General features: G+C 37.7%; 2 protein-coding genes across 3 annotated transcripts in view; one reads left to right on the top strand and one right to left on the bottom strand.

Moving 5' to 3' along the window:
* galnt18b (UDP-N-acetyl-alpha-D-galactosamine:polypeptide N-acetylgalactosaminyltransferase 18b) overlaps positions 1 to 16,796 on the top strand; it is a 106,829-nt gene extending 90,033 nt beyond the window's left edge. For both annotated transcript variants that reach the window (XM_082530202.1, XM_082530203.1), the window contains 3 exons: positions 5,184 to 5,279; positions 8,050 to 8,214; positions 14,082 to 16,796. In XM_082530202.1, the coding sequence (XP_082386328.1) occupies positions 5,184 to 5,279; positions 8,050 to 8,214; positions 14,082 to 14,228 (408 nt within the window). In that variant the 3' untranslated portion in view covers positions 14,229 to 16,796. The remainder of the gene's footprint in view (positions 1 to 5,183; positions 5,280 to 8,049; positions 8,215 to 14,081) is intronic.
* A 2,913-nt stretch (positions 16,797 to 19,709) lies between these two features.
* Positions 19,710 to 23,596, bottom strand: LOC309712393 (uncharacterized protein). Its single transcript, XM_082543125.1, has 4 exons — positions 23,516 to 23,596; positions 23,261 to 23,425; positions 22,764 to 22,970; positions 19,710 to 22,531 (listed from the first exon to the last, which is right to left on the bottom strand). Exons 3-4 carry the CDS (start codon positions 22,860 to 22,862, stop codon positions 22,229 to 22,231), a joined length of 402 nt encoding a protein of 133 aa, XP_082399251.1. The 5' UTR covers positions 22,863 to 22,970; positions 23,261 to 23,425; positions 23,516 to 23,596; the 3' UTR covers positions 19,710 to 22,228.
* Between the last annotated feature and the right edge of the window lie 2,955 nt (positions 23,597 to 26,551).

Genomic DNA, 26,551 nt, shown 5'->3' on the forward strand with positions numbered 1-26,551 from the left:
TCATTGGCATTAATAGAATTGATTGAAAATATCACTAACAATATAGATAAAAGACAATGTATAGCTAGTATATTCATCGACCTAAAAAAAGCTTTTGATACAATTAATCATGAAATATTACTCGATAAATTGGAGTATTATGGCATTAGAGGAGTGGTGTTAGAGTGGGTAAAGAGTTATTTGAGAGACAGGAAACAATTTGTGAAAATTGGGGAACATCAATCAGAGTGTATGGACATTGTTTGTGGAGTTCCGCAGGGGTCAGTATTGGGACCAAAGCTGTTTATCCTCTATATCAACGATATATGTAGAACATCAGATATATTACAGTTTATTCTGTTTGCAGATGATACAAATATTTTTTGTGCTGGAGAGAACTTACAGCAGCTTTTGGAAATTGTCACACAAGAAATGATTAAACTGAAAACATGGTTTGATAGAAATAAGTTATCATTAAATTTGGAAAAAACGACATTTATGTTATTTGGAAATTATAAAAAAGATGCCGAAGCAAAGTTATTAGTAAATAATGTCGAATTAGAGCAAGTTTCGGATACAAAATTTCTGGGTGTGATAATAGATAACAAAATCTGCTGGAAACCTCATATAAAGTATGTACAAGCTAAACTGTCAAGAAGTGTCTCCATACTGAGTAAAGTTAAATATTTTTTGCCTTCCAAATCACTCCGGGTACTTTACTGTTCACTTATATTGCCATATTTGGAATACTGTGCGGAAATTTGGGGAAACACATATAAAACTTCACTTCAACCAATATGTAAAATTCAAAAAAAAGCAATCAGGATAATTAGTAAAGCTGGATATAGAGACCATACTAACGCCATGTTTTTGAAATTAAAAATATTGAAGTTTATGGATCTTATAAAATACAAAACGGCAAAAATTATGTAGATACAATATGTTACCAAGAAATATACAGAGGATGTTCTATGACAGAGAAGGAGACTATGAACTAAGGGGTAAATTGAATCTGAAGATTCTTAAAGCACGGTCAAATGTTAAAACCTTTTGCGTAACTATTTATGGAGTAAAACTGTGGAATAGCTTTACTGCAGAATTACAGCAATGCTCAGGAATTGGCAAGTTCATAAAGACACTTCGAAAATTACTCTTGGAAGGATATGATATTGAAAAAGACAATCACCCATTGTATGTATAAATATGTCAACTCGTATTTAAATTATAAATATCGTGCCAGCCTTGTTGATATAAGTTTTCTTGTGTATTGTGTGGAATATGTGATGAGGAGAATTAGGTAAATATGTGGGATTAATAAGATGTTGAGCAGGGGTAGGAGTTAATAAGTATGTGCATACTTCTTCCTACTCCTTTTCAGACCAAACAACTGTTATCTCATGTTAGACGAATGTGTTTTATTTTATTATATTTTTCTTGTTTGTCTGTACAAATACGTGTGTGTGTGTATATCTACACATATATTCATATTCGTAAATGAAAATACATGTAGACGAGTATATATTGGTTTTTTTGTTTGTTTTATTATGTCTGAAATAAATAAAAATACAAATACAAATACAAATACGATATAAAAACTTCTATCGTTTCCTAATACGCTATCGTTTGTTTCGTGGTGTCGTAAAATAAACTGTTTACAGCAATATTTTTTCATCATTTTGATGGTCATTGTAGTGGCTATATTAATTTCTTAAAGTTCTCTCTTTCTCTTATATTTAATATAACCACACGGACAAGTGCCTGTTTTTACATGTTGTTGTTAGCAACAATGATGGTAAAACCATCGCGTGGCTCCGCTGTCCGCTTGTTTGTTTTCTACTAAACCTTTCACAATAAAGCTCAAGATCCTGTTGAGACTTTTCAAATAAAACTGAATCACGTGAAAGAGTATGCAGAGAGTTTACGGATGAGAAGAAAAAAAAGAAAAAAGAACTGTTAGGTGCTAAAAAATAAACCTTAGACTCAAACTTTGAAAGAAAATGTATAGTTTCATGCATCGGTTAAAACACTCGAATCCAGATAAAGGACGCCCAGCTGGAAAAACTTCACGCAAGTCGAGTTGCCCGAGCGTCACAGAATTTACAGAAAATATTACATTTTTGTGATTTATATTGTTGTCAGGACGATAAACGTCTTATGATATGAGATTTTTGTCATATCGCACAGCCCTATAAATACATATTAGCCGCCTATCTTAATTGTTTGCAGTGATTAAGGACCCTGGAATGTATTTCATACCTTCCTTGCTCATTAGTGACTTCTTGGCTTTAAATATATTATCTCCGCCTGCTGTTATGGAAACTTCTGCATGCGTGTCCATTTCACACTTTGAAGAAGCAAAGCATAAAATGGAAACGGTGGCCCGGTGTTTCTGTTACACGCTTTGCAGTGATATCGGGTTGGGTTGTAGGCTATTTTTTTAATTGTTGTCATGTTGCGGCATTAATTAACAGAAACAAGATGTTGCTCAATCATAAAACACATCTGTAGTGTTTTAAACCTCTGAGCATGGGTTCATAGTCTTGACCAAAGTGGTAAGCTGATCATTTTTATTTCGACAGCCAAAAATGTCCTCACATTTTCAATTCACGTGTTTCAGGTCTATTTATTTCTCCCTCATCTTGTCCTCTACAGCTTTGTATCTAATTCCTGTTCCTATCCAGCTTTGTATTTGCTGTGCACACATTAGAGCAGTCCAATCAAATCTGAAGGATTTCATTTTTAAATCTCTCTTGTAACAATACTCCACCCACATATTTTCTGAAACATGTTTCATGCATCATCTTTCAAAAGCTAAAGGTCCTGATGGTTCAACGTGACTGTTTTCCCATAGGTGTCGCTTACTGTTACATATTTATTGTTTTTATAGCTTTAGAATAGTTTAGACCTGTACTGTTGATGTGGCCATGTGCTGCCTGTGGATCTACTGATTATCAGATACGAGTAGACATCCCCGGAGCAACTGTGTTCTTCTGATCTCACATCTTTGCCTAATTCACTCCTTGCTCAAACCACTATCCCCTGAGCTCCCTGCGGTGCACTTTGTATCTTGCAATCTTGCCAACCTTTGTCATGACACACATGAATAACCCTCTGGGCCTCAAAATCTGAGTCGTGTTCATGAAGCGTAACAGTTCTGATTTACATTTTTATAGAATAAAAATTAGTTTAAGAGGATTCAGAACATGATTCATGTTTAGATCTTTCGACCCACTCACGTCCATTTTCCTCTGTATTTCCTGTAATTATGCTTTAAACCTCATATTCTGTGAGTTACAGTGAAGATGTATGATTGATGTTGGTATTAGATGGTTTCTGTGGGATGTAAACCTCTCTGGCCTCTTAATTAGTTACATCTTGCTTGTACTGGGTTGGATCACCTTTTGCCTTCAGAGCTGCATTAATTATATGTGGCATAGATTCAAAAAGGTGCTGGAAACATTCCTCAGATGTACACTTGGTACTAAGGAGCCTGAATTTTGCCAAGAAATTTCCCACACACTATCAAACCAGCCTGAATCATTGATACGAGGCAGGTTGGATCCATGCTTGCGTGTTGTTCAGAACAAATTCTGACTGATCAAATGCTGACTGATCCAGCACAAATTGAGATTCATCAGACCAGGCAGTGTTTTTCCAACCTTCAATTGTTCAATTTTGGTTATATTCAAGTTATACAATCATGTTTCATGTTTTTAGCTTCCTGTTAACAGGTATAACCAATAAAGTGGTGAGTGTAATTCTTATTTGTCTTTCTGGGTTTTTAGCTCCAAACTTACACAGTTTTGTAGAAGTATTTTCGAAGCAAAAACAAGCACTGCATCAGGAAGTACTAACTGTCTCGGTAATAATTTCCTCCCCTATGGAAGAAGAAATAATGCAGTGCAGAGTTGAACAGAGCTTCCTCGCTCTGTTCGTGGACTGTTTTTGGCTTATTGATCAAACATGTAGTACTCTGACATGTCCATCTGCATCTAAAGGACAATGGTCACTCTTTCGAGGATGCCAATGTTCACATTTTGGAAAGAGAAGCCAGATAGTTTGAAAGAAGAGTGAAAGAAGCCATCTATGTCCACTGTGAACGACCATGTTTGAACAGAGGCGGTGGCTTGCAACACCAACTGTCTGCCATCTACAATCCAGTTTTGAGATCCCTTCCCAGACACCTTAACGCCCACTCACATCCTGGACCATTTGACCTCAGGAAATCACATGATAGGGTGGGGCCAGGTTTCACAATGAGCTCACCCGAAACCTTGGCTGATTGTGACCTACACCCGTTTTCACACCTTGGCTCGTGTGATTAGGTAAAGGATCATTAGGGGATCCTTTTGTCCCTCTCAGGGGGACACTCCCACAGGGTTTAAATCTGGGACTCTCCACCATTTGACCTTAGAACTGAAGAAGCTTCTCAGATGAGAGGTGAAACGTCTTCAAGCAACTTAAAGAAGTCCAGATGCTTTTCTTTCCAAGCTCCTTAGACTCTGACATGTAGTACTTTGGATTACAAAAGCATCATAATCAGTACATACTCCAGCATAATAAATAAAACTGACCATGCATACAAAACAGCACAGAAAATATCATTGTCTTGTAGCAGTGTCCTCCGTACACCATCGATTTTTCACACATTTGGAGTAACAAATTGAAGAACTAACAGGACTTCTCTCAGACAAAGAAAAGACACTTGCTGCAGCAAGCATTATAAAATGGTACCAGGATCAATCGACGGAGTAATAAAGTGACATGTAATTTACCACCTTAAATAATTGCCTTTTTTTGCTCAGTTAGTTAAACTCTTAAGGGTGGTCAAGAATTCTCCCTTTGAGTACAATTGTAATTCTGCAGGACAGCAAAAATCTTTTTTTTCTCGCATGTTTCTTTTCAGTTTTCTTTGTAGCTACTTCAATAAATTAAAGGAGGTGAATAAATCAAGCTGTACTAGAAAAGAGCGCATCGAGTTGTCTTTTAATTATGACAGGCTTGAATGGAAGCTCGGCACTTCGCTGCGTGAACCTTGTAGAAATTAGATACTACTGTTGATGGAAGCACATATTTCTAAAGGATGTAAAGGTAACATAACAAACTTCATTTAGTTTATAGTGTTACCTGCTTGTGCCACATGTAAACACAGTCATAGTACTGACTTTAAAAACTAAATTTTGTTTCTTTGTGCATTTCCCCAGTTGAAAAATTCTCTGAAGACTGATCTGTGTCTGGACCAGGGGCCTGACAATGACAACATGCCCATCCTGTATCTCTGCCACGGGATGACACCACAGGTTAGTGCTCTCCTAAACATCCTCTCTGTCTCCGCTTCACTTCAGCATGGAGCAAATACTAAAACTGAATATAATACCTATATATCTTGGGTTGTCTTACCCAAACTTGTTTTATCTTATCAAGATAACCTTAGCAACAGTCCCGGGTGTTTTTAAATACATATTAAACTTGTCTCTAATCGCAATACACCTCAATTTAGCTGTGAACCTTCCTGAAGGAATTCAGCTCGGAATAAAATTCCACATTATCAACAAAACAAGTTGCAAAGACCATGTTTTTGATTACAATATTTTGTACCTTGATCTTTTTCTCCAGCTTTCTGTTTACACTCTGTCTTTTTGTTTTTAATCAGTTTTTATTTGCTGTTTGTCTGAACTGCTTATTCAGGATATATGTCAGCTCAAATAGGAGGGAGTTTGTGTCTTCAAATGTTAGTACAGCGTGATTATCATTTGCTTTCTCCAGTCTCTCCCAGCATATCGATTCCATTACATCTGAGCAGGTTGTTTTCAAACTGTTTAACCTTGCTGTGATGGTTGTAAACTTGTCTCATAGAGTGTGGTTTGATCTGACATTATCCCTCTCTATTTAAATGAAACTACTGGATGTGCTTCAGACTCAGTGTGGCCTGTGTTGATGTTTACACCACTGTACAATTTAAAACTCATCCCAGAGAAATCTTCGGTGATATATCTGTAAGCTTTAGGAATGTTAATAATTATTATTTCCTTATTCTGCTTAAACAGCTCTTTTTTCAGGCCTAGATAACTAAAAACTTGTTAATTATAAATCTGTTTTGAGCTATAAATCCAGGCATATCAAACAAAGGATTGGAGTAGCACCAGCATTTCTAATGAGATTAGGGATCTCTGCTGCAAGACAAATCTGGTCTGCTCTATTTTTATGTTTCAGTGTTACATCATCGGGAGGAATTAGTCCCTGGATTGCTTTTATATTGGTACAGATACAATGACTGTTGCAAATGCATGCTCTAGTCGGTCAGAATGAGTCATTTTAAGCGTCAGCTACTTTCTGCAGATGTTGCTTTTATAGGCTTTGTGTCCAAAGTGCTGTGGTAAAAGCAGTACATAAATGTGCTAAAAGAAACCTGCCAAGGTACACATGAAAGAAAGAGTAATACAAAGCTTACACTCCCACAGTAGAACATGTTGTCAGCAAACATACAGCCCTCCAGCTAGCTCGAGCAGTAATAAAACATACCGACTTAAGCACAGCAACAACAGAAGCCACTGCCACAAAGGCCTGGCAGCTTGCACATTTCCAAACGTGAGCAGCACTGATTTTTTTTTTTTTTTTAATCACTCTTATCAGATTTGTTTAATGCCTGGTGCAAAAGAGGCAGGAAGTAATTTGGGAATTAAGAGACAAATATGATTAGAGTAAAAGTAATACAATCTAACTCTGTGTTTTTAATAAAACTTTAATAAAAGAAAGTATTTTGAGTATCTTTGACTGATAATAGAGGGGATGATGTGGGTAATCTGTACCCCAGATCCACATAGTTCCTGTGTAATTGTCTGCTTCAAGCTCAGTTTAACTCTGGAACTCTGGTGATTTCACTACTCCGTTGATGTTTGCACCTCTTTAACATTTAAATTCTGCTACACAATTAACGTGTTCACCTTTGAGCTTTGTTTTTATCCCTTTGTTTTAAGCTTCCAGTATACATACCCGGATCCTTTACTTTTGTAAGTCTACTAGTAAACAATGTGAAAATACTAGAGTCACAGTTCTGCTCATGTAAAACCACAGCGTTGACAGCACAACGTGTAAAGCTGTACTCGCTCTGCATACAAAGGGGTCTAGTCAGACACTTGATACTGATCCATTGATGTGTAAGTAGCATTTTATTCTTTTTTTATGGCTGGTCAAGGTGGAGGCGTGGAGCTAATTTTAACTGTTTTCTGGACTACACAGTTAGATACTGTGGCAGCCAATGTGGGTGTTGTGCCCCTCCACTGGGTCACTAGATAAATCTGGTGAGTTGATTAGCGGGAGAAGGGAAAAAACAAAGCGACATTAATTTCTTTTTATTGCTTTAGGCGTCCAGCTGCATTTTCTTTTTTGTTAAAGGTCATATAGTTTTATCTTTTTGAAATATCTCTGGTAAAAAAAAATGAGTGCTAACATAACATGTTTTTAGTTTTTTAAAAATGTAATTAATTAATCAAAGAGTTTCGAGTTTACTTATTTACCTTCCACCCCTGCACGATTGAGCACATTCAAATCATCGGTACACAGCATAGCACATTATGTTTGTTCAAGACGTCGTGTTTTTCACTCTGTGCTCTTCACCAAACCAAAGCAAGTTTTGTGTCAGTGAATACATAACTCGTTCCTTTGCTTCATTCTTGCAAATGATTTACAGCTTTGTCAGCTTAATATGAGCAAATATTTGCCCTTGGAAAAAAGCTGTTGGGAAGGTTTCCATCAGAGAAAGCACAATTATTTCTCTCCCCCCCCAATTCCTGAATTAACAATGAGCTTCTTTTGTTGCCTCGCCTCGTCTATCTTTTAGCCTGTGTTCAGTCAGGAAAGCAGTATAAATATGCATCTTTAATGCATGTAAATCAGCCTCACAGATCTCTCTTTCATACTGAAAGAAAACCCAAGAGCAAGCCTCATTTGCTGCATAGTTTAACACCTGTATAGCATATACAGCTGGAGAAGGGCCAACCACGCCAGTCTGAACATGCACAGTAAAGGAGCATGCAGTTTGCTTATAGCTGGGTTTTGTGTTTATTTCAGAATGTTTACTACACCAGTACTCAGCAGCTCCACATCGGGCTCCTCAGTCCCACCATTGATGACGATGACAACAAGTGCCTGGTGGATGTGAATAGCAGACCCCGCCTCATTGAGTGCAGCTATGCTGCAGAAAAGCGTATGAAACTCCACTGGCTCTTCACTCAGGTAAAAAAGAAACCCACAGCACAGATCTTCAGAAAAAGCCTTAAATAGCTCTTCCAAACACTTCCTGGAAAACTCATTATCACATTATTACCATCCATCATTTTAGCACCAAATTTTCACTGAAAGTATAAATTGTGGCTGTTGTTCATTCATTTTGCAACACATAGCAGTGACAATTGTTCTGTGGTAAACACAGATACACGCAGATATTAAAATGTGTATGTGTATGAACATAAGAGGAAAAGAGGTTTCAGTAAATCCCCTCAAACAATAGAAAGTGCCTGAGAAGAAAGTCAAAGAAACTGTACTAAAAAAAAAAAAAAAAAAACCAGGAAAAAAAACCCAGAATCAATGAAGCTTAATCTCACCTTCCTTGTTGGTCAGGCCATCAGACTTTATTCACATCCATGGGATGTTTTTCTCAAGCCTGTGAAAGAAAGTTGTGTTTATAGTTTTGTAAAAATGGTGTCATAGCAGAAAAAGGGCATTCACACACTTAGTTTAGTTTAAGTGTTAATGGTGTCCTGGTTCCAGGGCCGTGCGCTATCTCTGAGTGCTGAATCATTCGTCTATATATGTAAGTTTGGGTTTTCTATATTGTAGCAGAGGTGGGACCAAGTCATTGTTTTGCAAGTCTCAAGTAAGTCTCAAGTCTTTATCCTCAAGTCTCAAGTCAAGTCTCAAGTAATGTCAGGCAAGTCAGAGTCGAGTCTCAAGTCACTGGTGTAAAAGTCCGAGTCAAGTCACAAGTCTGAAACTTTGAATTTCAAGTCCTTTCGAGTCTTTAAAAAAAAAAAACGAAAAAATAATGTTGCAGTTATGCTAAATGTAAATATTAGACCATGTAATTTTAAAATCTGTGTTTTTCTCAACACATGACAAAATAGTGTGTGTTCCTGTTTTGTGTCTGTGCTTGGATTGCTTTTCTCTTTGTGTTTTTTGGATGTGGTTCTCACTATAAAATGCTCGCTTCTCTGTCTCCTGCGTTATGCATCTTGGATCCCCTAAAATCTACAGTCCACACAGTCAACTGTTTGGTTTTAGACTTCAAGCATCAGTTTAAGTATTCAGGAAAATATTATAATCATGTAGGTGGCTAATTTACAATTTAAGTTCTCTTCAGCTAATTTGGACACAAAGACTCACTGAAAATTAATGACTGTCTCACTCCATTAGTAGCTCAGTGGTATTTCAATAGAACTGGGGGGATTTTGATTTACTTTGTGCTTTCATTTGGCTCCACATATCCTCTGCTTTGCTGTCAGAGTACAATCAGATTCATTTTTATGTATAAAATCCCAAAATAGTGCTTTTAAAGAGGCTTGCTGTAACAAGGACAGCACAGTTTTCACTCCAGTGCCTCTAGACCTGTGTCTGTTTGGTTTGGCATAACAGACACACGCTCAAGATCATATGTCACACATTCCCTTGTTGATCTTAACGTGGCAGTTTTAGTTAACTTTGTATAATTTAGTAAGTGGAATGAGGGCATATCAGCCAGGCTGGAGCATACGTCTCTGAAATGTGCCATCAATTATTGACACAGTTTTAGCTGCACAAGGAGTCAAACTTCAGCAGAAATAGATTGCCTTGATGCAGCTTCTCCAACTCTGAAAGAAGGAGTGCTCTGCAAATAAGAGGGAAAAAACTTTGATTTATCTTAATTCAAATGCTGCACTGTTCTGCACAAAACCTGGTTAGATAAAGATATTTTTAATCTCTTTCTAATGAAATGTGGAAAATTGCCTCACCTCCTTTACTTACTCTAAAAGCCTCTCATTAGCCACAGTGTGATTTCCATTGTCCTCAGTTTGAGAAATAAATGAATTGTTTGCTTTCATGTAGATTACTCACATGGTGGTAGATTAAAAACAAAACTTAAATCGTAGAGTTTGGTTTGGTTGTATAATTTGTGGGCGATGCATTTTTTTTAAATCACTGTTACAATTCAAGTATCAGCCGCCCTGTCTATGATATGTATCCACACATTTTAAGAAGGCGTACCAAGATTTCATGTAGACAAGTTGGCTGATTAAAACCCCGAGTTTCTACTTTTATCACCCAGTGTTACAGATTTACAGTGATTCTGGCTTTTATAATGGCCAAGTTCCAGCTCTGTGAATCATCGCCCAGGTCTTTGGTTTGTTCAGCAATTCCAATAAGTCTTGCATTGTGTTTATTGACACCTGTTTTCCCAGTTTGCAAATCAATGGGATAATTGTTTTGCAGGCATGAATAAGAATAAATATGTCATCCCTCCATGCAAGAGCCAGAACAATAGCTGCATCCCCAGATTAAGTTACAATTGCATTTATATAATTATCCAAAAAAGACATTTATAAAGGTATGAACATACCCTAAGTTTTATCATTATTTTATCTTATTTTTTAACACACTGTAAATCTGGAGTTTACATGTTTTAACTGGTAATTTTTGGGCCAAAGACATGCATGTTAGGTTAATTCAGTGGTTCCCAAACTTTTTTTGCTAGGCCCCCTTTGTTTTACAACAAAATCTTTTTGTTTTTTATTCATACCACTTTTTTTAGCCTTAGCTAGTTTGATAAAAACTAAAACTCCAGCTGGAGATAATGGGCTTATGAAGGTCATTATCAACTTTCTCTGTTAAACCCAGTTTAGTGCTTCAAGCTCTGAGTTTCACATGTCATTTGATGTTTCCATCCATCCATTCGCTTCCGCTTATCCTTTTCAGGGTCGCGGGGGGCGCTGGAGCCTATCCCAGCTTTCATAGGGCGAGAGGCAGGGTACACCCTGGACAGGTCGCCAGTCTGTCGCAGGGCCAACACACAGGGACAAACAACCATTCGCACTCACATTCATTCGAACATTCACACCAATTTGGATTATCCAATTAACCTATCCTCACAAGCTGCATGTCTTTGGACGGTGGGAGGAAGCCGGAGTACCCGGAGAGAACCCACGCAAACACGGGGAGAACATGCAAACTCCACACAGAAAGACCCCGGCCTGGTGTTGGAATTGAACTCAGGACCTTCTTGCTGTGCAGCAACAGTGCTAACCACCGTGCCACCGTGCTGGCATTTGATGTTTCATCAGCAAAAAAAATGATAAAAAAGATGCTGATGATAAAGTGGTCATTAAAAAAATAGTAAAATGCAATACTTACAAATAGGATAATGCTGCAGAAAATCATTGATCTTGTTAATATTACACAGAGCAGTATAATAAGCATTTTATTTCAAGTTTTATTATTTTATCACTCGCTGAGCACTGAGTGTGCTCTCAGTACTGCACATTAGAGCTCTGAAACTCTAATCTGGACACATTTGAAGAGGAAAGAGACACAAGGAAGACATTGTGGACATATTGGCAGATCATTCTAAGCTTTTTTTGTGTGTTCTCTGTTAAAAGACTTAAAACCAGATTAGAATGAAATATAACATCACTTATGATATCTGCATCACCACTCCCACGACATTGATATGCACATTTTGCGCTTCATTCAGTGGTTTTAGTAGCCGTAGTGTTGGGAGGATAGTAGAATGCTCCCAAACAGGTTATGTGTTCAGCATTAGTTACCATGGTGATTCAGCCAGGTAAAAAGAGAGACATTTTTTGTGGCATAGCTTCCTAAGCAACCTCGCTTCATAATACACCCCTCAGCTCTTCTGCATAATTTATGGTGTCCATTTGTAAATGGATTTCCATATAGTTAGCTAAGAGAGAGGTATTTTCCTGCACATTCCTGAATGTGGATGATGCTGTCTATTGTTGAATTCTGATTGGTTGACAAGTGGGTCGGAATAGGAAAGAGAGTGAAGCATGACTAAAAAAAAATATATCAAAAATCAAAAAATACAGCATGACAAATGCAGACAGTGGTAGTCACTGTGCAAACCTTTCAGTGCTTTTTATATTTTATTTCACTTCAGCTTCTTATATGTTCTAACTTCGCTCTTCTCTAAGGCTGCCTGATGGACCAGAAACAGCAAAAGCAAGAATAGGCGACAGACCAATTGTGTCACATACTTTGTGCATGATTGACAACATCTCTGCAAGTAGACGGGCCGTCCACAGACTGCCTGTGGACTGGAAGCATGTTGTACTTCAGCCTTACAGATGTACAACCTGACACAGGAGGACGGGCTTTAATCCCAGCTTTCATTTCAAAAATCAGAGAACATTTATAAACAAACCTCAAATAGTGTGATGTTCAGAATGACACAAACGTAACCTGAAAAAATAAAAATAAATGAAAAGGGAAAAGTGTTTTGGGGGGTTATATTGCTACTGCACACCCCCTCAATGCAGTCAGCCCACGGGAAATACCAAATTATTTGTTGCAATATTCTTCTACATCGTATCACAGCTACAGCTGTCGCTATATCTGCTTATGGAGAAGACATGTGTGCCCCTCTGGTACCCTTCACCTCATGCAATAGCTGTGCCTCGTGTTTAATGCCCCCCTCCCCCTCCTGTGGAAAAAATCCTCCTCTTCTTGGTTAGGGAAACCTGACAGTTTGAAGGTGTCTGCTCTAAATAGAGCAGCCATTGTTCTCTATATTTGAAGTCTAAGCTTATTAGACATTAACTGTTATGTAAGCAGTGAGAATTTAGGATACTGTGGGTAAGTTAGTGCAATGGCTGGTTACACTAAAACAAAGCCACCTTATTAAATAATAGCAATAATCATATCTCGGTGTAGGTCCTGTTTACTGGGGTTCGAGCACCCTGATGATGAGCATAGGGCTGAAACTGTGGAAGTAATAGAGCTCATTTTCCATTTTTTGCTTCTGTAGTCAGATTTCATTATGAGATTTGACCTTGCAAATCATATCTTAACAGTATCTTAAATGAATAGCAGGCTGTTGTCATATAAAATATTCTGTTTCTATATCAGGAATGGGGATCTGTGCCTATACAGCTCCAATCCTTTAGGTTATTTCCTTCATTGTGCCACACAGTGCCCCATCGGGTGGTGCATGTCTTAATGGTCTTTAAATGTCCACTTCCAGAGTTACTGCAAATCTGCTATCTGTAAAAATGTCTCTTGGACTTCACACATGGGCCAAAACTCGTGAAGACATTGAAAGAATAATTTAGCACCAGGTCTGTACAGGCTGTCCAATCCTTGGGTCTTTTTCCTCCCACATCCCTTTGCATTCCTCTCATAGCACTGAAAAGAGCTCTCCCCACACAGCCCTCTCCACACTGTATTGACGGTTGAAGGCCTCCTCTTCAGTCACTTGCCCTTTGTCAGCCCTGACACTGCAATGAGAAAATCCTGCCTCATTTCATGAAGACATGCTTCAATATTTTTACTGAGCTGATGGTCTCATTCTGTTCAGACTCTGGCAGCAGATGTCATATTAAAGTTTATAAATTGCTGGACCTTAGTTTTTGCTCTTCCTCCATATGTCCCATCCTCCAATAAATCAAAGACTTGTCTATTAAATGAAGGTGTTTTTTTAAACAATATTGTAATAGCTCTGAAACCTAATATGAGGTGTTTGTGTCCTTCATGCCCTGGTTTCAATTTCTCTTCCTGTTTGTCTGGGATGTCTGTTGTTGTGTTTGTGTCTCGTTTTCCTCTTTTGAGTCAAGCCTTTTTTATCCAGAGCCTTGCTAGGAAAAAAGCTAATGACAAAGCTGGTAATCACGTTGCTGTTTTTGCCCTTAACCATGCTGATGCTATCTGGTGGCCCAGTGAGGATGGTGTGAATCAGCCAAAAAAAAAAAACCCAGCTTAGGGCTCCTCAGTAGCTTACATCTATAACCATTCACAGCAGTGTGGGTTTAAAAAGAGGCAGGTTATATTGTGCACACATTTTTTTGTCTCTTCTGGATTCTGGCACAATTTTAACCAGCCTGCTTTTATCTTTTCAGGGAGGATCCATTCAAAACAGGAAATCAAAGAGATGCCTAGAGCTTGTAGCAAGCAGTGACAATGAGTTTGGCTACCAACTGGCTCTGCAGAAATGCACTGGACAGAAATGGTTCATCACAAATGTGCTGTTTAGCAGCTCCCTATGACTGACTGCCGAAGGAAACACTGGAGTCAATAGCAACTGGACTGAATGAAGTCGTCTCTTTTGTGTGCATTTGTGTATGCAAGTGTGAGTCTCTGTGTGTGAAAGTCTGGGAAGCGGGAGCACTCATTTTGAGAGCCACGATGTCTTCTAAAGAGCCGGTCGACATCACATCATAAATGTTAAACATTTTATTTTGCCTAAAGGAACAGCCATAGTTGGCAGATATTTTTCAGATCTGGCAATGTAGTATATTTAGTATATTTTGTGGTAAATACAGTACAGTCAGATTTTCGTTGACTTCAAATATGTAATGGGTACTTGTTAATATTTGCTACTGTGTAGCAAGCTTTCAGAATCTGTCCCTGCTGTAATTATTTTTTATTTTAGTGTCTCGGGTTTGTAGGTTTATTATGCGATTGAGCTGTACAGTTGTGGAAAATATTGGAATAAATCTGAAATTGATATTTTCTAAATGTAAATATTTTTGAATATTTGTAATATATAACGTTGAAATAACGCCTAATAATTATAGAGTGCAGTGCCTTTTTTTTTCGAGGTCAGTATTTGAAATAACAGGTCAATCTAGCAGTAATTATCAGCTGAAAGGATTCAAGCTGGGATAGGCTCCAGCGCCCCCGCGACCCTGAAAAGGATAAGCGGAAGAGAATGGATGGATGGATGGAGGATTCAAGCTTACAATCAAATCAACAAACACATTTCACACAGGGCCTTGGGTGACTCCAGAGGGTAGGGTGGGGTGTGCCCCCCGAGGCCCTGGGACGTGCCCACACACACTCACACTACAAGAAGACTGTTGATTTATGTATCTGTATATTTTTTGATTTATGTGTTCCAGTAGCTGTGTGTTTGGCTTTTCTTACAGCAACAGCAGTTGGCGATACACTGTGCACTTCTATTTGTGCTTTATCATTTTATTATATGTCCCCCATCCCCCCCTCTGCTTCTTTTTTTTCCTGCCTGTCCTGCCTTAGACATCGACATACAACATATAGTGTAATAAGTGAAATAACACAAATAGAAATGATTAAATAAGGAGATAAAAGATTCACATGAACAACAGGAGCCTGTAGAGATTTTATATAGCTGTTATTGCTGAAGCAAAGTGTGTTTGGAACCAAAATGCATTTAGATCACAATTCTGATTGCAAAAGCTGGCAGACAGGACAGGATTTTAAAAATCAAAAAAGACTGTATACACACTGTGCTACAAAGCTCAACACACCCAGGATAACTTTCCATTATTGGCTTCAATTGCTCTAACTTGTCAGTCAGGCTAAGCAGTTACACAAAGGCGGTTGTCAGCTTGATAATTTAACCCAGAGTTTTTCAATCTAGCTACAAGTGCACTCACGTGGAAGGGGTTAGCGTTGGCATCATCTGACTTATTACAAAAACGGTCCACAGGCAGAGGTGTGATTGATCCTAAACAGGAAGATAAAACTATGATATTAGAAAAACATCAAGAAGTTAGACACTTTTGTTACACTGCTAGTACTGTGTCATGAGGAAAAGCACTTTACAGTCATTTACCGTTAAAAGTGCTGCATAAATGTGCGCAATCCAAACAATTTTGATGTTAAGACTGGAAGAGACCTACTTACTTAATAACATTGTTTCTTTGAATCCAGGAGGAAAGTTGGGCAAAATGCTAATTGTAGAAGTTAAGAGTACCAGTACTTTGTCATTAAATCACAGGAAAATCTGATGGAGTTATTCATTAAACTGATATTTTGATGAGCATAAGATGTTATGCCCATCTAAATATCAGTTGTAGTTTAAAAATAAAAAAAATATTTTTTTCAGCAAGCAGGAAACGAAATCAAAGAGTTGTGTTTATCTTCTCTAAACATCGTACTGCTGCTCATCAGGGAAATACAAAGACTTTAGATGATATTAAAACACTTTAGACCTTTGTTTTATCTGTGCACAGAAGTCTGGGGGACTTCCAGGAATGGTAACAGGATTTTTTTGAGCTCTAATTGTTCAGCAAGTGGTAATTTTCTATCTCTTAATCTAGAAACACGATCTGCTTTGGAGCAGGTTAGGCCTGCAACATAAGTTACCATGGTGACAATAAGGAAAACCCAGGGTTAACCCTGAAGTTGCCTGGGTAAGACCAAATCCTCTTTCATAATGCAGACCCCTGTTAGATTTAGAAATCACAAATACAGAAATACTGGAAGTGGCACAGATAACAGAGATAACTGTTGGGAGTTCAAACACTCTCAAAACCATCTGTCAGACAGAGGAACACAAGGCAAGACAGACAATGTTTAACTAGACGTTTTTGTATAAATTTCCTCAGAGTGGCATCACAAAAACTGAAAAATCTCTCTTCAGATTGAATTGTATATACAAATGCTGCAAAATTTCACAGTTGCCACTTTTTAAACATGCAAATGGGCTCCACTCCATTTCAGTAATTCCAGCTTTAGGCTGTTGGTTGGAAAAAGTAAGCACTGTGATGGTGTCACTTTGAACTCTGAGACCATTTTCTGAATTTTTTGCAAATCACTTTCTTTCAGGAAATGGTTTGCTAATGGTTTTGTTTAGGAAGAATTGCAGTTTAGTTGTTTAAAAATGTGTTTTTGCTACCTGTCAACAACAAGGAAGATTAAACATTAAAGAAGCCACTCGGCAAACTGACCCACTTAGATGTAGCACAAACTTTTTGAACTATAGAGCATCATCAATTGCCTGACAGCAAACCTACCAAAACACAAAACCGTGGTCCTCCGACTGGTCCAATCAATCGATCCAAACACTTGGAGTTGCTGTGACACACTGATTTACTTGTAATTTGGGGTAATGCTGGCATAAATCTTCCGAAATCTATACTTTAAAATATTTGCTGTGTGTGTTATGTGTATATGTGATATATTTGCAAATAGCCTCACTCTAATGTCTCTACATAAGAAGACAAGTTTACCTGGAGGTTAATATGAGACAATGGTGACAATGTAAGAGAGAAAGCTGCACTGCTAAGGAAAAAAATTAAATAACAGCGTCCGAGCTTTCCAAAGAAGGACCAGTTAAAAAAAACAACAACAAGATGCTGAGGCTGAAATTTTGCTCTATGTTGAGATTTGACCTTCAAAGAGACCTTTTATTTAACTCTAACTAAGACACACACATAGAACATTTAAAAGGTACAGAGCTACGGCAGTGATCTTGTCAGTTTGTACTGATAAATGCTGGGGCAGAAGCGAAGAAATGGGGCAGCTATCTAGTCTAACTGTAGGCACCTGGGGACGAGGCGAGTGGCACAGACTGCTTCCAACATGCCAGTTCTCGTTACTATTCACATTCAAGCAGAGCTCAGCAAACCATGGCATTAAATATACATGGAAACCCACTTTCATCAAAAGGACTTCCCCACTAACACGTCCTAATATATGCAATAAGAGAGCCTCGGCACGCTTGAATTTTTGAATGAAAGAACTCTAAAACAGTGTTCCCATGCACATTGCTTTTATCTTCTTTTAGCAGAGCTCTTGTCTTGATTGCCCGCTGATGCACTCTGTAAACCTTCCTTTCACCTTTAAGCTGGGCATGTCTGTTAATAGGGGTTCTTTGTTTGGATATTTGCTAAAATTCATTGTATTTAATGCATATTTCACCCTTGTTGATTTAGCACATAATCGTGTGCCTCAAAATAACTCAATAAAGGGTTTACAAAGTACACAGCAGAGAATTAAATTCCTGTAAATGTGGAGATGTAGCTACATCTAAATGTATCCCACAGAGATGGAGCTGTGGAGCTGCTCTTGTCTGAGAATCAATGAGTCACATTCAGTTTCTCAGAAAAGCGCTGGCCTGGTTTTGATGAAGCCACAGTGATAATATGCCTGTCTTCCCTTTGAGATATAGCATTTGCAAAATTACACTTCTCGTGCTATGGGGATTAAAAACTGACTTTTAACACGAGCAAAAATTGACTTTTAACTTTTTTTTTCTGGCGTTCCGCATAGTGAGAAAAGTTTTCTTCAATTTAAACTTAGCAGCTCTGATTTTATCTTGTACAAGTATATATCAGATATTTTTAATAACTAACATGAACCACAGGGCACTGAAGGAAATGTGTTTACAGTTGAGTAAATGAAGTGGCTCTCTAGGTGAAAATGTGTCCAGCAAAAACATTTGAGTTCCTGACTCCCCACCATTTTTCTCCCTGCTTTACTGATTAAATTGATTTTTCTTTCTTTTTTCCCCACACAGTTCAAACTTAAAGTCCGACATAATGCTGCTGAAACCTTTGTTTATGTTGTGGGACATTTCTTGTAGAGATTAATGAATAATGATTTCACTCTTTGTTTAAGAAGAAAATAACAATTTTGTGTATTTTTAAGTAATTTTCTATGTGTTATAAAAGGGAGGACAGAAAAAATAACTGCAAATATGAAGCTGAGCATCATTAACAAAAATTACTAAATTCAACAAATGTTATAATAAAGTCTAGAAAAAAAACACTAGCATAAAATAGCATGAGGGACAAAGGCAAGAAGCACAGACGTGGAACACAGGTAATGGTTACAGATGAGCTGACAAAGACCTAAGAAAGCACATGAGCTAATTAAGGCAGGAGGGCAAGGTAACAAGGAACAGGTGAAACTAATCGGGACTGATCAGGCAATCACAAAGGCAGCTCAGGGAAGGAAACCAATTTAAAAACAAACAAAAATGTAAAAAGCCATAGAGAAAGGGAAAGAAATGTTTCCACATTAGCAGAAAAAAGCGCTGTAACTATAACCCTGTAAACCTTACCCAATCTCAGCATGGTGACAGCTGCTAATGGTTAACCACAAAACCCTAGTAAAACCCTATGTTATAACTTAACGCTGTAACCTGACATTTACCTCACTGGAAATGACCTGCACGTCACATAAACGCAGTTCACAGTAACTGTTCCGGCAGTTCCTTACACTCTCAAAATGATTGTACTTCAGATGGTACAACTTTATAAGGTACAAAAATGTACCAAGCCTAAAGGGTACAGAAATGTCCTTCAAAAAGGAACACCCCCAGCGACAAGCATTTGTACCCTTTTTGGTACACTTTGGTACATAAATGTACCTTCAAACTATAGTACAGAAATGTTCCCTTGAAAAGGGTACAATAGGGTACCTATGAGGGTACCCCCCCAGCGACAACCTATTTCGTACCTAAAGAGACAAAAATGTACCCCCAATAGTCCAAAATATTTGGTTATTTCACTATTTATTTTCGATAATAGAATCACATCAAAGCATTTAAACAACCACAGGAATACATCCTTGATTACATTCATACATTGCCATAGGACATGTTAAGAAAAATACATTCATTTAAAAAAAAGTAAACAATCACATAAAGACATTAAACACCTGAACACAATGTTTTGACGGATCACAGAGATGTCATGTATTTAAAAAACTGTCCACACAAATGTTTTGCTCTACTTCATCAAGCCAGAATATATATATATGTCATATATATAGACAAAGTGGAAAATGTTCTTGCAATCACGTCACACAGAATACCTCAAGGACACAAACAGTCTATCATCAACTAAATAGGTGTCTAGAGCTTGAAAATCTAATTCATTTCCTGGATTGAACAGGATCCAGTCATTGTCAACTGCCACTTGGTAAGCATGGAAATGACATTCATAAGTGCGAGGAAGTAACAGTTTCCCACACAATACCCAACAAGTATCAACATTCAAAATATACTTGATTTTAAAGAATATAGGTATGGCTTCAGTGTGTACATGGCCAACTACAAAAACATCCTCAAGTTCATATTTGACACTGCTGACAGATATAGCAGACACACGCTGAAGCACTTTATCCTGAAAATGCACATCTGTAAAACTTTTGTTCATTTCCAGAGCATTCTGTAAGTCACCTGGCAGAGATGAAAATGGCACACTGACACTTGTGCTGAGTGAATGTTCAAAGTCAACAAGCAACCTACCTGAAGAAAACTCCCAGCACTGTTTCATTTGATGACGATTGCTAAGAGTTGCAGTGATGTTTACAAAGTTTTTGCATTTACTCGCTATATTTTTGAAATATTGATGCTTGCTTTCATATCTCATACACCATAAAGGGCGAAGAGGACCATACATCAAAATCAGCCTTGGGTAGTGAATAAGGTAGTGACACTTGGGTGTTAAAACATTTCCAAAGACTTTTGTAGTCATTTCAAGAAATTCTTGAATAAGCAGGTTTAAATGAGCAAGCTCATCTTTTCTCACATTTGTAGCCATTACACGATCTACGATTTCTGAACATAATAAGAACACATGCCAATATGGAGTGCCAGGTGGAACATGGGGAGCCATTAAAAAAGGCAAGAGCCTGAAAAGGCACCATTTTTGACTGGCTGATCCAACTATGTTAGAATTTCGAAGCATCTTTTCCGTCAGTGGCACTGGGCTGTTCGGCTTGTCATTCCTCCCAAACTTCACATTTTTCAGCTCATCATTGATTTCATATATGGTGATGTGCTTTTCCCTGTGAGCTTTACAAATAACCAAGTTCATTACCAAAGGAATAACCCCCTCCAGCAAGTCGTGCATTACATCTGGGGGAAGAGACTGGGTCACATCAAAATAAGGCAGTGCATCAAATGTACAGTTACCATACACACCGTACAAAGCAGCACTCTCTGGGTTGTTTTCCACACAGTTTATGTGGTACTCATGTACTTTGGTTGTTCTAATAACAAAATGGTCCTCACAAAAGTGCTGTTGTATCTCCGAGTGCGAGGCCATACAAAATCGGCATATTCTGCCTGTATTGAAAGACATTGAGAAACGCCCAATCATATGAGCAGAAAGGTTGTCGCATGAAATGGTAGCAAGAGCAGCATGAACTGTGTGCTCTACTTCATCGACACAGATAGTGAAACCCTCTGTGGACAGCATCTTCAAGTCAGTTATCAAGGGCTGAAGTATAGTTTCAAGCCCACACTCTTTTAAATGTGAATGGCGAACCAGTAAGGCTAAATGAATGTGACTCAACTTTGAGCGATGTTTTCCACTTATGTTTCCTATAGTATAATAAAATGCACAGATTTTGTATTTATTTCGTTTTGCACCAAGTGGGTTCACAATTTCAAATTCATCTTCATAAAAATGAAGTCTTAGAGCTTGAGGATGGTCTTTGAAAAATGAGTGGTCTTTAAAATACATGCCATCTTTGTAATCAGTCAAAACATCATCATCTTGATTTCTGTGGTTATCCAGAACAATTTGTTCCCACACATCCTCCACCTGACAGTATTTGTTTAATACCTGTAGGATTGGAACATACGAATAACTACCAATTTTCACACCAGAATGGTCTCTTACTGTGTAACTGATAGGTTCTGTCATGTTCATTTTTGATTTGCAGTGTTCTTTTATCATAAATGGTGAACGAATTGAATCACATGCTTTCTGGAAAAAATCTGAAGTAGACAAAACCTGCTCAAGTTCTGGACAATCACTGAGGCGGAAACCATGTTTATCCAAATGATAACGAATAAACGAGTCGTAGTTTTCTTTAAAAAAACACAAAAGAAAACTAAGATCATCAACGATGTCTTGCTGAACAGAGTGTGGAAGGTTATTTTTTTCAGTACATTTGAGAATAAAGCTAAATAAATGATCTCCTAAATTATCAAGCAAACTGTCCATACTAGGTGGTGTGGGCTGCTGAACTGTGTGCGTCTCGTCTGAACTGTGTGTGTGTGGGTCTTCAACCTCTTTGTGTGCATGGTTTTCAAATCCATCTTCAACTACCTCAAGGCTATTCAAAACAGAGGGTTTGTGTTTGCGATACACATGGCGTCGAAAAGAGTGATACTTGGAAAAAGCTGCCTGGCAGTCATTTATTCCACAAGTGTTGCTGAAATGAGGCTCATGTGCGTGTACTAACCCAACATGTATAATCAACTTCCTCAGAGTAAATGCCCTTTTTGAACATTTTGAACATTTGTGGAGTGGGGGCATATTTAATAGAGTTGGTTAAGTACCCTGGCGACACTTACTGGCAGGGGTTTGTCTCCCTGGTCTCCTATGTTGACAATGCAGTTCTGAAGAAAGACAAGTGTTTTCTTGAAGTATGCAGGGTAGGTCATGTTGAACATGAAGAAGGTGGAGAATGCTGAGATGTAGGCCTCATCCAGCGAGACCTTCTTCAGTGGCAAATCCTTGGTCATTTGAAGAACATTTTGAAGAACAGCAGTGAAGTTTTCGCTAAAGCGGCGACAGATGTTGTCTTGGCAGGGATGCATTAAATCAACCTCATAACACAACTGGAAATGAAAAGAGCAGAATAGACAAAAGAATGACATTTTACATTGAGGATTTAAATTTTTGACATGTTTAAAGACACAGACTGGAGATAAATGTAAAGTGCTTTAACCCGTGAACAAAAATTCTAAAGATAATGAACAGATCGATTAATCAGTTAGTACAGAAAATAATAATCAGATTTAGAGACAAAAAATCATTAGCTGTTTCCCCAATCATCTTAACAATTCTTACCCCTGCAGATGTCCCCAGGAATGGATATCTCTTTAATAGGTCCACAGTACACATTCCTTCAGCTACCTCTCGACGTCTCCATGCAAAGGTTTTTGTCATGCGGTCTTTCACCAGTGCTGTGTCAGGATGTAGCTTCTTGTGCTGATCATTTAGCACCTTGATATGAGCATCAACGGAGGCTGCATCTTCCCCCACAAAGCACGAATCCTTTGTCAAAACAGATATCAGTATTATCATAAGTAAAATCTGATAAGTTAATGTTACTCGAAATGCGGTAATTTGTACACCAAATGCTTTGAAAAAAATGCAAAAATGTTGAATAGGAATTGCAAGTTGAGCTGACTTTTGTTAAATCAACTGTGAAGTTCCTTTTTCTATGTTAATGTTATCTGTTAACATGTTTCTTTCAATTAATGTTTACTTTTAGCTTTACAGTGAACATAATAAGACTACATATGTTACCTTAGCTCTTAAAGGCTGAGGGTGTGAGGACTTACGAGAGAGGGCTTCAGTCTCTTCAGACAGGAGCTGCTGGATTCCTCTGTGGTCCGATGTTTCTGCGTGCGTCCAAACTTTTCTTTAACCCGGTTCACTTCTTCGTTGCTGATTAGGGGAGCCCGTTCTGCTTTGAACTTTCTCTTGAGTTGGCTGTGCCAGGTGTCCTAGTTGTTTCAAATGTATATAAGTAGTTAATTATGCTTACTTTATATTAATATAATCTATAAAAGAAACAAAAAAGGAGAGGTACTCACATAACCATTTCCGTGTACATCTCTTAAAGAATACTTCACAATCAGGGCTTTGATTACCTGGATGTAGTCTGAGTGGGTTGGGTACCTGTTTCAAACATAAGAAAGACAACCCACAGTGCACTGATTACTCTTATCCTTTCCTGGGGGCTTTTCTGTTCTTCAATTCTTCTAATCATATTGTTATTACCGTAAATAGTATGTTGTAGACCAATGTCAAATCAATGTAGCTAAAGTTGATTTTAATTTTTTTAAAATGGGCGTGGACAAACAGCCACATCTCTCCCAAACTTAATAACATAATAATAACAATAAGCTATCATTGTGAATCTGTCTATATTCCCCAAAAGGAAGTTACAATTAATTCTCTTGATTAATTGTTAATATAAATTAACTGGTAATATAAAAATGTAAGTAAGTGTACTCCCTGCACAGAGCTTACAGCTCTCATATTCGAAAATCCCACTAAGTAGGTGGAATGGTACAAATGTGTACCTTCCATTGTTTAAAATCCCTTTGAGCGGGAAACAAGTTAGATGGGATAAATTTTGCTTAGAAAACGATTTTGTTAATAGCTATATTTACATACTAGCATGTTTTGAGAAATTATTGATTTTTTTACATTTTTGTACACGGTTCGACACTATTTATTGATAAAACACTCGAATACGGCGGGCAGACAGACGTTGAACATTCCACCAACAGTCTAAATAGTCCACATTTGTACCTTTCTTTGTTTAAAACTTAGCTAACTGCTAGCTTTCGCCCATGTTAAATCTAGCTCTTCGGACTTTTGCTAACTCTACTGTAAAATTACACGTTGTAATTTTTATAAAAACACAAAATCACACCCGACTTACCTCTAAATCTTTGCGCCTCGTCGTCTGACACATCAATGCCTTCTTCCATCAACCTTTTAAGGAGCTCCTCCGTGGATAACCCCCTGAGAGTCATTTTCTGTGTCAACGCTAGTCAGCGCAGAGGCGGAGCACTCATCACTGCTGCCTTTTCGGCCTTTGGGATTAATGCGCATTGCGAACTTGACACATGAAAATACAACATTGTGGTATTAATGCGCAGTTGTTTAGAAACCGTTATGCTATATATATAAAATAAAAGGAGAAAGCTCTGTCGGGAGTAAACAATTAACTAAATTGGTGGTTTCAAGCTTTAAAGAGAAAATTCGGTTTATAGGTATTAACATATTGGACCCACTTATCCCAGCACAGATGGAACCAGGCCATCCTGTCATTAACATGAGCTGTTACTTCCTCCATCCTATATATCTCTAACGTAATTTCCCACCATAATGACAAAGTCGGTATGTCTTGCGAGGACCATTTCTTTGTTATACATTTCTTACTTGCAACCAATAAAGCTCGTAACAGACATATGTCACTTTTGGACCAGTTCTGCGGTATACAGCCAAAAAAAATTGTCTTCATATCCTGAGGGAATGTACAGTTAAAAATGCCTTGTAATATACCATGAATGTCTTTCCAGTAAGTCCGTAGCACAGGACAGTCCCACATAATATGGGTGTGATGGGCTCCTTGGTATCCACAGTTTCGCCAGCACACGGGAGGATTCCCATCATAGTGAGCCTTTTGACATGGAGTGATAAAGAACCTTATCAGAGTTTTCCATCCGAACTCCCTCCAGCTTTTGGAGGAAGTACTCCTCCATTGCCATTCCCACATCTGAGTCCATTCTTCCCTAGAAATACACATCCCTCCCTCCTTTTCCCATAACATCTTCACATAATCAATTGAGTGTGGAAGCTTATTCATAAAAAAATTGTACCAAAAAAAAATGAGTCTTGTGTCAACATCCCCACTGTACGCCTGTCTAAATAAAGTTACCAATTCCACGTTAGTATTTGACATCTGACCGATTGTTGTCTTTATATAGTGTCTTATTTGCAAGTATCGAAAAAAATCCTGTTTTTCTAGATTGTGTCTCTGTTTCAGCATGTCAAAACTAATAAGGTTCCCATCCTTTATCAAACTATCATATGTAGATAACCCTTTAGCAGATAACCCTTTTTTTTTTTCCTTTTTTTTTTTTTTTTTTCTTTCTCTTTCTTTCTATCTGTCTTTCTTCTCGTTTTGTTTCGTTTTTCTCTTGTAAACTGTGTTAATTAATGCCTGTAATCATCTTTATGAGGTAATATTGTAGAAATAAAGAATATAAAAAAAAAAATAAAAAAAAGAAACCGTTATGCTGTCTTGGCGAACTATATTTGTAACTTACAAAATGTAGTCACCGTAACATAAAAATCTGCTTGACATTTTAACTTCCAAAGAACCTCGGTTTAACTTGATGTTGCAAATTCCATAAAAACCTCACAATTAATGAACAATTCTAGGATGTAGTTAAAGCAAAAAAGTAAAGTCCAAACATAACAGTAAAATGATTTCACGTTTTTGAAAGATTTAAAACATTAAAAAATTATAACTGGAACTTAATAAAATGGAAATGGACCAGTTTTTTTTAACATCATTTGGTTGTGCCTGCATGTCATTGTGTGTGTGTTTTTTTTAAATATAATTTAACATAACTTACACAAAGGTAGGTTACAGATATTCTTTGCATCATAGGATAATTTACGTACAGAGGAGAGGACCAACAGATTTGATTATAACATGTAGCTTTTATGAGCACACTCACATCTCATATGAATTTTACAATTAACCAGGCCCATCCAGATTTTCCCATGCTGACCCATTACCACATTCTGCCACTGCAGTACAGGTCAAAATGGTACAGATTTGTACTTTATTTCAAATTGAACCTTTAAAGGGGCATTTCTGGACTTTTAAAGACCAGTATTGTACTTTTAAGGGAACATTTTAAAAAAATGTACCTATAGGTACAAAAATGTTCTTCTCTTGTACCTCTATTTCTGAGAGTGTATATGCTGCCATTAATCGACTGTAAGTGAATGGACCACCACCAACTAGTGTTTTCACAGCAAAATTGCAGATCAGTGGTCATGCAGAGACTTGTTTGATACTTCATGTTCATTGTTCTTCTGTA

The sequence above is a fragment of the Aulonocara stuartgranti genome, assembly GCF_965226115.1.
Source record: "Aulonocara stuartgranti genome assembly, chromosome: 1".
In the NCBI taxonomy this organism is placed as follows: domain Eukaryota; kingdom Metazoa; phylum Chordata; class Actinopteri; order Cichliformes; family Cichlidae; genus Aulonocara; species Aulonocara stuartgranti.